The sequence below is a fragment of the Tauraco erythrolophus genome, chromosome 1 (genome assembly GCF_009769465.1).
Source record: "Tauraco erythrolophus isolate bTauEry1 chromosome 1, bTauEry1.pri, whole genome shotgun sequence".
Taxonomy (NCBI): Eukaryota; Metazoa; Chordata; class Aves; order Musophagiformes; family Musophagidae; genus Tauraco; species Tauraco erythrolophus.
Genome location: NC_141465.1, coordinates 58,039,694 through 58,053,236, shown reverse-complemented (window position 1 = coordinate 58,053,236; position 13,543 = coordinate 58,039,694). Strand labels below are relative to the sequence as shown.

At 40.6% G+C, this 13,543-nt stretch overlaps 1 protein-coding gene across 1 annotated transcript in view; it reads left to right on the top strand.

Moving 5' to 3' along the window:
- Positions 1 to 11,731, top strand: part of LOC104372367 (CD99 molecule (Xg blood group)) — a 35,179-nt gene extending 23,448 nt beyond the window's left edge. The window contains exons 2-9 of the mRNA XM_086615676.1: positions 5,220 to 5,255; positions 5,614 to 5,664; positions 6,152 to 6,184; positions 7,655 to 7,696; positions 7,845 to 7,886; positions 9,371 to 9,442; positions 10,756 to 10,794; positions 11,607 to 11,731. Coding sequence (XP_086471802.1) covers positions 5,220 to 5,255; positions 5,614 to 5,664; positions 6,152 to 6,184; positions 7,655 to 7,696; positions 7,845 to 7,886; positions 9,371 to 9,442; positions 10,756 to 10,794; positions 11,607 to 11,731 — 440 coding nt within the window. The remainder of the gene's footprint in view (positions 1 to 5,219; positions 5,256 to 5,613; positions 5,665 to 6,151; positions 6,185 to 7,654; positions 7,697 to 7,844; positions 7,887 to 9,370; positions 9,443 to 10,755; positions 10,795 to 11,606) is intronic.
- The last annotated feature ends 1,812 nt before the right edge of the window (positions 11,732 to 13,543 follow it).

Genomic DNA, 13,543 nt, shown 5'->3' with positions numbered 1-13,543 from the left:
TCGTGGGTTAGGTTGAAACCCCCCACACACGTACAGCCAGTCACTCCCCCTCCCCCACCCCCAGGAATGAGGGAGAGAATTAAAGGATAAACGGGAAACCTGTGGGTTGAGATAAGAATGATTTAATACAGTGTAGGTGCTCACCACCCCCTCGTATGCGAAGCCCGTCTCGTCCCGAAGCTGCAATCCCGGACGAACACGAGGCCCCGAAATAGAGAGGGGCGGGGTGGGGGGGAGAGAGAGAGAGAGAGAGAGAGAAAGGAAAGGAAAACAACACAGCAACAGCACAGCAAGCGCAAAAGAGCCAAAGCGCAAAAGCCCTTCTTCCCGGCTGACCCTCACTTTTATACTGGGCATGACGCTGCGTGATATGGAATACTAATTGGCCAGTTTGGCCCTCAATCTTAAGTTCCACCACAAATCACAAGGGGAATCGTGTCCCCCTCGTCCCAGCTATGCTCCCCCCTTATCCCGCCGTGTTTTCTGCACTCCGGCACACTGAAAAGTCCTTGGAGTTTCACTTCCAACCACAAACATCAGCTTGCTATCAGCATTCTTCTCAGAGCGAGCCTCTGAGTAAAACCAAAACACGGAGCTCTTCTAGCTGCTAAAAACTCTGTCCCAGCTAAAACTAGGACAGTAGGTAAGAGTAAGTGCTAAATTCTGTACCTGGGATGGGATAATCCTGTTTTTACATACAAACTGGGGGACAAGAGGCTGGAGGGTAGCCACGTGGAAGGAGAGCTGGGTGTTTGGATTGATGGCAAGTTGAACATGAGTCAACAGTGTGCCCTGGCAGCCAAAAGGGCCAACCATGTCCTGGGGTGCATCAAGCACGCCATAGCTAGCTGGTCAAGGGAGGTGATTGTCCCACTGTACACTGCACTGATGCAGCCCTACCTTGAGTACTGTATGCAGTTTTGGACACCTTAATATAAGGACATCAAATGGTTGGACTCGATGATCTTAAGAGTCTTTTCCAAACTAAATGATTCTATGAAACTATTAAGAGTATGTCCAGAAGAGGTCGACCAAGATGGTGAAAAGCCTCAAGGGCAAGACTTACGAGTGGTGACTGAGGTCACCTGGTTTGTTCAGCTTGGAGAAGAGAAGGCTGAGGGGTGACCTTATCGGAGTTTACAAGTTCCTCAAGGGGGGCAGCGGAAGAGGAGGTGCTGATCTTGTCTCTCTGGTGACCAGCAACAGGACATGAGGAAACGGAATGAAGCGGTGTGTGGAGAGGTTCAGATTGGACATTAGGAAAAGGTTCTTCACTGAGAGAGTGGTTGGTCACTGGAATAGACTCCCCAGAAATGTGGTCACAGTACCAAGCCTGTCAGAGTTCAAGGAGCGTCTGGGCGACACTTTTAGTCATATGGTTTAGTTTTAGGTAGTCCTGCAAGGAGCAGGGAGTTGGTCTCGATGATCCTTGTCGGTCCCTTCCAACTCAAGATTTTCTATGATTCTCTGATTGTTAGTTGGCCGCTGAAGGAGTGGCAGGTAGCATCCAGTGGTGGGACAGGGACAAGCTGACCGCTGTCACCTGGTCCATAGGGTTACAGCTGGAAGACCAGTGGCAGCATGCAAGCTCCATGGCACCCTGTGGTGTGCAGGGCGCTGGGGAGGGAGGGAAGGAAGGAGGAAAGCACCAGCATTATTAGAAAAACGAAATTCGAGCAGTCTGTTGCTCAAGTCAGAGTTATGTTTGTAGTGATTCATCACAAGTCTCCTTTCTTGGTATGTCGCCGTACATGTGACTAATGGAGGAACTTCCAAAGCTCGTGTCGACTCTGCAGTGGAATGTAAATATGACTAATCTAATACCATAGCAGTAAGTACTTGGGCGATGATGGGTCTTTGCAGAGGATGCCTATTTGCATAGTTACTTGGCTCTCTTGAATACCCTCTAGCTCATGAGCTTTTCAAAAGCTTGTGTTGGCTCTTGGGTTTTACCTGCTATTTTTCCCCCATCTGACACAAACTATGCAGGTTACTGGAGAAAGCCTGCTGAAGATCTGTCTCTTGAGATCCTGGTGTTTGAGCTATGGACATGGAAAGAAAATAGCATAAGCACTTCTGAAACATTCTGGAATCTGCTTGTGCCCATAGAAGCTAGAAACACCTGCTATATTGTGCTTTTTACACGATACAATATCTGCTTTATTAGCAATTATCTTTGCTTAGACTAAGAAAATGCTCATAAGCTTGGTTATTCTGGGTGCTCCTTAAGCTTGGAGGGAGTGCAGCATATTCTTGCTGACTTTTTCTTCTTGGATACTGCTACTACCTTTATTCTAGTTCTGTAGCTTTATCTCTATTGTCTGATTGTTTCTTCCCTTTGAACCAGCAGAATTTCCTGGTTCTGAGCCTCTCCTTTCAGACTAGGTAATTGCACTTCTAGTTTAGTTGGACTTACCCATCCTAAAAGCTGAGCAAGTATGGTTGTAAAAGCAAACGCTTTAAAGACAGATGAAGGGTTTTCATGAGCAGTGGAGAAACAACCCATTTTTGCTGGAAAAGGAGGCTGCCAGCACTTTAGAGTGTGCAGTATTGTAATGAGTTTCATAAGCTAGGTTTTGACATTTTCTGCTACCATATTGAGATAAAGTAATATGTTTGAAGAACCTGACATCTTGCTGCATGATTGGAAAACAGGATTGTCACTGCAGAATATTGAATAATTCCAGTCAATGTAAAATGATTTTTTTCTTTTATTAACTTTCAAATTTGTTTATTGCTCTCTCAAAGCGTATCTTATGTGAGATTGGCAGTCAGGAGTCTCATCCTAAATGATTTCTTCATGAAGATCACGTGTGAAAACAGTCCCTTAAAATAGCAATATCACTGAATGCACACTTTTACACAAGTTTTCCCCTCTTGAGGGAAACCACTGCAGCTGGAACCATTCAGAATTCTTGACTAAGTTTCATAGTGGCAGTGAGAGACTCTTCAAAATAGCCTCTTTTCTGCTCCAGGTAAAACTTCAGCTGAACCAAAGCATAATGTTGAGTATGTGTGCTTATTTTTCCCTCTGCCTCCTTCTAAAAAGAGGTAGTGCTCTTGAAATACACCTACTAATGAAACATTCATTGACTTAATGATATATCTTTAACTTTGAGACAGATGGTTTTAACAGATGGTGGTGGTTCATCCTCTGGTTGCTACTCTACTAGAGTGTTTTGAGGAGCATGCATCTTCAACAGATCATTCTCCTGCCTTCTTAAAGTTACACTAGAAAATATCTGAGCAGGTTCTATCTTAAGCATTCCTGCTTGGAGGACTGTAGCCTGAGCGATGTATGTACTTGACAAACAAATCAGAATTCAAATTTGATGAACAACTATGCAAATATCTGTTTAAATTTCTCAAGTGTTTTGACCTTTCTTGCCTGTCAATGTGGAGGTTTCTTGGTGCAGTGTAAACAAAAAGATGACTTCAGAGGTCTCCACCTGGAGTGAAGAACACCAAGTAAAAATCTTCTTGCTTTCTATCCAAGGCCTATACCTAATGACTTTATCCCGGAGGTTCTAAATTGCACTTATCGTGCACCACAATAAAGCCATGAATTACCTCTGTTTCCATGAGGGGCCTGTTACTGCCCAGGCAGTGCTACCTCTGTGCTTGGCTGTGAACAAGGTGGTACTCAGTCCAAATGTTACAATATAGGAATTGCTGCTTAGACTTCAGATTTCAGTTTCTGGTGTATCTGTTCAGTTGGCTAGACCGAACACTAGCTTGAGGGATGTTTTCAGGAAACTGCAACTGCCTTTGATGTTTTTATTCCAATTGTCATTCCTTGTTTCCATATTAAAAAAAATATATATATCCTTAGTCTTATTTCTTCTCTGGAAAAAAAAAAGTGGCATTATCTGTGCTGTTATCTGAGAAGGAAAAGACATTTGAATTCTCACCTCAATTGAGATGAAGATGTCCACCAAGTATTTGAGCATCTGTTATTGCCGGTACTAGACTCATGAGTTGTCCTAGTCTTGGCCTGTCACATTAGCAGAAGGAACATGTTGTTTGTGGTTTGGTTTTTTTGATGTTTGATTTATTCCTCTCTGCAGACTTTGCAGTAGCCAGTTCTGATTCCTCTTCTGTAGCTACCTTCTTAGAGGAAAAGCCAGACACATCAATACTTATGTGTGTATCTTCTGAATTAAGGTAGCTCTGGCTGGAATTAAGTTTTGCTCTCGCTGGCTTGATACTCGGTAGAAAAAGTCTTCCAGCTTCTTTGGGGCTGGAGCAGTATATGTGGATGTCTTTTTCTTGAATAACTGGTATCTACTTTCATGCCTTTTCTTTTTCCATACCTCAGTGAAAGTACGAATGATGAACTATCAGAAATATCCCAAGCAGTTGTTATAATTGCCCGTTTCTTACAAGCCTCTGCTGCTGAGATCACACTACTGTATTCATGCTGTGAAACCAGTTAGTATCATGAATATATTGAGGTAGTGTGTTTTGCAGTTGGCTGGGTAAGCAGTAGTAGCTCTAGCAACTGACCTAATACAGCAAAAGAGAATGTTCTTTTCCTAAGGGCTGAAAATGGAACTTAATCTACCGGAGTGAAGAGCCCCCATAGGGGTGACAGCTGCATTTAGCTGTCTTTCAGGAAGTTGAAGAGACTGCTCAAGATCATCTGTGCTAATACTTAGCCACATTCATACTGTTAACCTTGCTAGGGGACTATAAACTCATTAAAATTAATTTTTAATACCAATATATTAAATCCATTACCCAATCATATAACTTTCATACCGGCCTTTGTGCTCCAAGGCTTTTCTTCACGCGTGAATCTTGTAAAATCTTGTGAACTGGCGCTGTGCCCTTGCTCATTTTGTGGTTCAGTGGAAAGAAGACTGGGAAAGAATATGCTGCAGATGGCACTAAGAAAGCATGCAATAGCAGTGGCAAGAATAAAGGATTAAGTGCATTATATTGACTGTAGGATATGTTATGGCCCTCCGGATCCTTTCTATAGAGACAATTTTTAGTCGTGTTCTTTTTTTTTTTTTTCAAAGAGATGTGTGGATGGCAGTCTGATCAAATAGAGAAGAATGTCTGTCTTCAGCCCTGACTCAAAACATTCTTCTAGCCTGATGCAGGAAGCAGAAAACATACCTCAAGATAAATCAAAGACATGTTTATTATTGTAATAAGTGTTGGTTTTGAGTAAGAAAAACCAGTGTTCTTACTGTTGCTTTCATCTTCTACAGGTGATTTTGATGATTTCAGCTTAGAAGATGCAATTGGTAATTATTACACTCTTACAAATTTTGGGAGGTGGGCGGGAAAGTAGTGACTGCTCTTTTGACTTGTTTGTTTCTGAGTATTACTGCATGACTAAGCATGACACCTTCCCCGCATATTATTTATTTAAACCTCAGTGGAACAAATCAGCTATGGGTATGCCAAAATGTTGACTGCATAAACCTGAAATTTGTCTTTGGGAACGCTCAGAGATTCCTCTTAAGGAGAAAGTGGCTTGCTGTGTAGACTTATCTTGCGCTTTTCATTATGTAGACATAGGCTTACATTTGTCCTTCATGTATCTTCTGAACAGTGTAATAAATAGTATTTAAACTTTTTTTTTCTAACCGTCTCTGACAGAACCTACAAAGAAGCCTCTTCCAACTCGGAAGCCACCATCATCAGATTTCGGTGAGATCTCATTAGCTTGTAATGCCGTTTACTGTGAAGCCGAGTGTAGTTGTACATACTAATTTGAGAGACAGAATTTTTCAATTTAGCAACACACAGAGTTGTGATATTTCTATAAATGAAAGCAGTTCCCTGATAGCAAAAGGATTTTTGCATTTTGGAGTCTTCTGCTAGTGCTTTCACAAATTTACTTTGTGATTTCACAAGCTTAAAAACCCTGTGAGAATCCCTTCTGCTGGCTTTGAACCTGCATGTTTTCAGCTTGCTCATGTTGAGCTGGCCCTTGGCGTGTACCATGATCACCAAAAGCAGCATGTAGTTTGGCAGATAATGCCTGGTAACTCTGTAGTGCTCTTCTGTGGACAGCCGTTGAATGGGCATGCCATTATGTTCTTGGTGAAAACATTGAGAGGTACGTTTTGTGTAAAATAGTCTAAACTAGCTCAGTTTTTGCATTATGTTTAAAACTTCCCTTCTTTCTTTGTAGATGATTTCAACTTAGAACACGCTCTTCATCCTGGTAAGTATCATGTTTTCCTGGATACTGCTCAGTGGTACTTGGTGCAATGTCTATCCATCCATTATTACCTAAATGTAATACAGGCACTGAGTTGAGTAGGGTAACAGACATAGATAAAAACAATTGCAGTCTATTTATGTTTATTTACCTTCATTTTTAAGAGTCTGGATTACAAAACGGTATGTCTTTAACTCATTTCTTAGCCAAGTCCTACTTGTTTCATTGCTATGTCTTCACTAGATGGCACTAATTCCATGAACTGTTACTTATGGAAGTAGTTTTTAAATCTGAAGTAATCTCACCCCTTCCAGGAAGTAATTTTAGAAGCACAAGGAAACATTAATCTGTGTGAAATAATATGAGGGAAGGTACTTCTTCTAATGCGCTTCAGCTCTGCGGTGTGGGCAGCACATTTCAGAAATTGCGCATTTCATTCGGCCAGTAAAAGGTGCATCCAGTTAGGCGGATAATACACAGTAGCTTTAAACCTGTTGCAGTATAGGTGGCTTTCCTAACACAGGACATACAGTTGTAGGACAGTAGTACTGTTTGCTGCTGTTTGATTTAGGTCCTTTGAAGTTTGTCTGTCTTAAAGCAATCTGTTTCCAACTGCTGACATTTTGAAATCAGAGTTAGCTAATTGAGAAACAATTGGCTGAATGAATCAGATGGTTCAGGTAAGTGAAGAGAGAAAATCCTTTATAGGATGGCAAGCCTAAGTGGGGGTCTTAGAACTGTGCTCTGGAGGTACCTGCCTCTTTACTTTGAATATATAGAGAGCCTAAGGAGACCTGATCTGACTTGTGCTGGAGCTGGGAGGAGACAAGACCATGCAACATCAAGAAGTAGCATACAGAAGAAATGGGCCACTGGATTGGTTCAGCTGTTGGTGAAACACAGTTTTAGAAAACCACTGCTAGTGTGTTAATTTGATATGGGCAACAAAGACTGACTAAACAGTACAGAGATAATTACTAATATCTCTTATTCTATTCTGTGGCAAGCTAAATGCCATATCATTGTGGGGGCCATATTTCTGGTTCTATCATGTATATCTTGGTTTTTTGGGTTTTTTTCCCAAGTGAGGTACCAGCCTTTGTTATTGGTTGAAATCTGGTAGTTTTAAAAGAGCAAACAGACATGTAATCTGCACCTGGTAGAAAAATGTGAAGAAGTTCAGCATTTGAAATCAGATGTGCAAACTAAAATGCTGCATAAAACTTACTGAGTTCTTCTGTATACATTCAGTTATAGCAAGGGTCTGACATACAGGCTAATGTAGCAGAATCACTATTAATTGCATTAAAGTACTACAGTGTTTAACCTAAAATAACCAAATAAACGCAGCAGTAGCTAGTGAAAGGAAAGGAAGATGACACAGGGAATATAGTCTTTCACAGTCGCTATATGCTCTGCTTTTGGTTGCTTCACAGTAGTAACTTTGCTCACTTTATTCTTATTTGTCTACAGATGACCCCAAGCCAGGTCCACCTCCAAGTCCCAGAGGCACTGGTAAGACTGACCTAACAGGAATTTCTGAAGAGTAGAAAAGTGTTTGTTAATCTTTCCTAGTCCCTTTCAAAGTTACTGTAATGTAGTCTGCTTTTGATCTCTTGAACTTTTTCTTTTTTTTGCTTTTAAATTTCTCTTTTGTCTGTAGATAAGCCCAAGAAAGGTCCACCTGCACATCCTGCAAACACTGGTAAGGCTTCCAGCACAAAATCCTGAACCATGCAATGGTTTTACTCTCTCGGTTAAACTTATAATAATTACACCTGGTTAACTGGCTGCTATGTATGTCTATGTGGCACTAGGTGAACACTGAGGATTGAGGAAAAATTGTCTTGCAAATAAGCTTTGCAGCAGTCTTGAAATTTCGTGACAAACCTGTTGAGTCACTTTACTTTCACTTAAAAGTGGGATGGTGTGGGGAGGAGGAAGAATGGAACAGTGTGTGTGCTTGGGGCAATGCTGTTCTTGGCTGCCTATGGTGGAGCACCTGTGTATTGGATTGAGTCCTTTCATCTTTACAAACTGAATCCCTTCTAGTCATGCTAAAATGTCAGTCGGAGCTACCTCTGAACTGTATTCTTAAAGCATCTAAATGAAAGGTAGTAAAGCTCAAAATTAAAGGGTTACTTATTTTTTAGTTTTTCTTTTAAAGACCCTGGTTAAGAAATACAGTTCTTTTGTGTTTGGAAGGTAAGTTTAAAATACATATCCTTCCCTGCCCATTGTGCTTTAGAGGTCTTCTCTGGCTTTGCCTAACTCGGAACAAAATAGATTCAGGTGGATGCAGCTGTGATGATGCCATTATCCAGGAATATAGTGGTAAAGAGTCCTTACCTGAAATGCAAGCCCTGGTTCTTGTTCCTTGTCCTGCCTGATTTGCAGCAGATGTTTGAATTCAGGTCTTGCATGCCTTGGTACTGTGCTTTTGCCACTCAACTAAAACATCCTCTGATGCAATGGTTTCAGCTTTGCTGCTTGAAACAGATTTGCTTTGCAGAATGCAAAGATTCATTTGGCAGCAGAAGGAAGGAGGAGAACTCAGGTCCCATGTGGTAGAGTGCAGTGGAAACGGAGAGGAACTGGTTCAATGTCCTGCAATAAATCAGGGAAGGGAATTATGTTTGGATCTTTCCATTGTCAGGCAAATACTGCAGCCACTGGACTGTGGCATATGAAACTTTTTTTTTTTAACTCCTCCTTCTAGCTAGTGTGTTGTACAGGTTCAAAAGATTGTGGCTTAGAGAAAAACAGCTCTGAAGAAACAGTCTAACAGCTGCAGCCCTGGAAATAAACGGTCCTGTCCTGTCCATGTCCTTTCTCTGCTTTAAAGAGATAGTGAGTCTTGGGCTGTTCCACTTAAGTAGCTTATGGAGCTTCTTGTTTGCTTATCCTGTGACTTGTGCCGTACTGCCTGCTCTTGGACACTGACTTCTCTAAGTTGTTCAGGAAGTCCAGAGGCAGCAATGCTGCTATCAAACTGTATAGTGCCAAGCTGAAGGGACATGAGATTGGGAGGGCTTTTGAAACATGAACGTGTTGTGACTATGACATGGAGCCTAAAACCACCACAAACTCAGCTGAATGATCTAGAGAAAACTTCCATGTTATTTGGTGCCTTGAGGTGTCTTTTCACTGAACTTAAAACGTGTAAGATATTTTATTTTTTTTTTATAGGCAACATTGATGATTCAGATCTATTGGATGGCAGTTTACCAAAAGGAGGAGGTGATGGTGGTGGCAGCAATGGTGAGATAGTAGGTTGTGCTTCATATTGATCCTATGGCTACCTGAGCTTTTGATAAAAGCTTGCTCGCAAACTGGTTAACATGGTCCAACTTATAAAACCCTTGATTCTGGTATGTGAAACTGAAGAGCATACCTTCCGTTTCAAAAGCAATGTATTCTGTCTCTGCCAAAAAAAAACCCCAGATAATTAAGAGGTAAAACTGATCTAGGAACCTGCAGTCATTTTCACTGTTATGCTAAGAAAGATGAGTTTTAAAACTGAGATGTGAATGTAGGTATTTATTTCAAAATTCACCACGAATATAGTTCTTTAAGGCATCCAGGTGTTATTTTCAGGTCTTCTGTGACATGCTCTCAGTTTCTTTTCGTTCTTGTGGCTAGGAAGCCCAGGAATGGGCCAGAAGAGAGTCCACCTTGTGTTCTCAAAGATTTCATGTGTCCCACAGGATGAATTGATCCTTAGACTTCCAAGTGATGTAGGTTATATCTACTCTGAGCAGTGTAAAAAAACAATGTGTTTGGAGTAATCTGCCATGTCTACTTGTTATGGCACAGCTCAGTACAAAGGTGGTCATTGAGACCAAGCTGCAGAATGGTCTGTCATTAGGATGGAGTCAGTTGTCTCTGTATGTATTACTGCAAATTTACTATTCCGGTCAGGTTAGGTTAAGTATCTTGATGTAATGTTCAGACGTGCTGCTGGTTGCTGATTTCTTCAGAGAGTTGTCCCAGACAGAGATCACTGATACTAATTTTTTGGGCAGCTTTCACCTTCCAAGGTTCCTTTGGGGCAATAACTTGAAAACTGGCAGGGGCAAGAAGCATCTGTTGAGACTTGTGTGGTGTTTTCATCTACACAGGTCCTGCTTCAGGACACAAGTTGCATAGTGCAAAATAAGGATAGCCTTACAGAACTTGTGTCTCGTTTGCCAAGAGAATTGCAAAAATATTTAGTAAATGAGGGTGAGATTTTAGGAAACAGAGTTGATTTCATGGAAGTACATTTGAATGCTACACTGAAATTTTATGTTGTTCCTCTCCACTGAGTATTCTCTGGTGCTGGACAAGTTGATTAAACAAGATTTCACAGGGGTGCTGTGCTCATTCTGTAGAAGGCTAAGTACCCAAGGCTGAAGTTGGCATCACCATGAGATATGCTTTGAAAATAGAAAGTGTTGCGTGCCATAGAGCTAGCACTGTTATGGATATAGTAGATGGTCTCTTAATTTTGCGTCATTAATTGAAAAAAGGTTGTAGTTGTGATATGATGTTCTTAGACATGTAAAATCTAAACGTTTTGTTCATTTTTACAGAACGAAAGGGCTCAACGTCCCAAATAAGACGCGAAGAAGGTGAGGGTAGATGCATAAATTATAAATTTGGTGCTGTCGTGGATGTCTGCCATGTCTGAGAGCCTGTTTTCTGTGTTTTCTTGTGTTTTCTGATTTGCTAGTATTCTGCTAGAATGTTCAAGCTATTGGTAGTGGGTCATTCAGCTTTAAAACTTTTTATCTAATCTAGGAATTATTACTTTCAAGCTCTGCTTTCCTAGTTCCTTTAAAATCTCTGATATTGCAAATGATTCAGAAGTGTTAAGGTCTCCCCCCCCCCCAGCCTAGATGCGGTTGCAATGAATTGCAATGAGATACAACTTAGATTTAGCTATGAAAGGGTAGCTTTGCTTCTTAATTAGGGAACTTATGACAGCATACTTCAGTTGTTTTAATGATAGACATTGCTAAGAAATCAGTGATTGTAAAATGGGAGATTCACTTTGTCGTTATTCACAAAGACAGATGTGCTACTACAGTTTCATGTAATAATTTCAGTTTATTGGGTTTTGGAAGTGTTCAACAGGGTTTACTTTCAGACAATACAAGTTTGACATTGCTTTAGATTCTGACAAACATATACAAACCTCTTTTTTCAGCTTCTGAGGAGCAATTAGCTGAATTGTAAGTGCTGTGGTTGCTACTGTTATTGGAAGCAGTATCTAGTTTCATTGCTTACAGAAGAAGAAACTCTGTTTCAAACAAGCGGTAAGAATTCTAAATTAGTTCCTTTTCTACTGTCTAAAGGTAGATGAGTTTTGGTATTTATGTGGGGCTAGAGATTGATCTTCTGCATAAGGTAGTTTTAACAACACAGTGAATTGTGTTCTCAGGGCGTAACCTCCTCTTACTAGCCATCGAGACAGAGTGTCTGAAGAATGCCTTGCCCAAATTTAGATTTCAGAAGCAGACAGACTTAAGGCTTTTGCATTCCTTAAACAAAGCATTTCCCTTCTAAAAGTATGACGGATGAGACTGCAAGAAAACATTTCTTTAAGGAAATTGAGTGGAGGTTGGAGTTTAGAGACTATTTTCATGCTGATAATAACCTTGTCATCTGTAATTTTGTAAATCTTGCCTTTGTGTCTTCCCAAGATGCTCTGCTACATATTAGGTTTCTGACAACTACCTGGAGTTCATCCCCAAATGGTTCTTTCTTCTGCAGTTGTTTGTGCTGCTATCTACTCCTTTCCACCTAATATGCTCTAACTTGGATCAGAGAACTGGGGAGTACTGTGGGTAATAGGTGGGGCAGAAGCTTGTTTTTGTCCCTTTTAGTCTTACTGACCAGTTGGTACGGGGAATGATAGCGCAGCAACCCCAGCCAGGCAACTGCTGCTTTGTAATTTGGGAAGTTTGGAAACTGGGTAACATCTTTCCTGCACATTACAATTAATATGCAGGCAACAAGGGAACTCAACTACTATCAATAGGTCGTTTCTCCAGTGCTGTTCTCTTCTCTCAAATATCTCTGTAATCACAGCTTTGAAGATTAGAGAATTCGAATGCTAAACTACCTTTGTTTCCCAGCAGATGAAGAGAATGTGAATATGGAAAGCCATCGGGTAGAGCGCAATCTGAGCCACCTGGTAAGAGAATAATCTGATGGAAGATCAACTTTTTGGTGGGATTTCTATTAAAGGCATTTTACTGACATTCTAACCTGAAATGGAGGAAAATTACTTGCACTGTTTGTTTTTTGTTCAAAAAAAAATATTTGTAACTGCCATGAAAACTAACTTCAAACTGAATCAAGATTTCAGTTCTGATAATATGGCCACTCTTCTCTAGTTTTTTGTTCTTTGAACAGATTGGTTTTTAATGCCTTGAGGAGTCTTGACAATGCAGGAGCTTAGAGAAAGATTGAATTGAATTTTCTCTGCAAAAGTGTTGTTAAAGAAATTCTGAAAACTCAAGCCTACTCCTTTAGTGTGACACTTTTACTGCAATTAGCTGACAGGGTGTTTTATTAGCGTATGTCTGTGTCTGATTGGAATCTTGTACCTTATTTGATTGTAAACCCATATAGAACTCTGCAAGAACATATATTAACAAATGTCAGTAGTGTTGGGCAGAAATGAAAACTACACATACAGGCAAGGAGGACGAACTTGATAGCTTGTTGTAACTAAAATGTTCTTGTGAACAGATGAGTGATTCTGCTATGAAAGATCATCAAATATCAAATCTTTCTACAATGGTGGCAGCTGCAGAAGGATCTTTTTTTAAAGCAACGAAACCCCTAACTCACCCTTCCAGGTTTATGGTTGTCTAGGGTGCTGGCTGATGGCACACGGTGATTATTTCCAGGAAAGCCATAGATAAATCTGGACGAAGGAAACAGTATAGGTGAAAGCTTAGCCTTCTAGCCCCTTGTGACTGGTCAACAAAGGATGCAGCCCCTCGTGCTGAAGTTTGTCGAGTGTGTTTGAAAAAACATCTGAATATTAAAATCTCAAAGCAGTATAAATTTTGCAATATATTCTTCTTTGATACTTAATCTGAACCCCCACAGAACTAGTTCTGGTGCTTTTTTTATAGTTTAACAAAATTAATATACCTTATTTCTTTCTAGTGATTTATCAGTTTGCTAAAGCTTCCATTTGGATCATGATCCTCTTTAGCAACATTTTTCCTTTTAAGCTGTTAAATATATAAAACTCTCAAGGAGAAAATGTTTTCTTGTGGCTGGCTGTTGAAGTCAGGACTGCAGATAGGCAGGTATCCTCAATTCAGCTATGCATTAGTGAAGCAAGCAGTATTGTTCAAA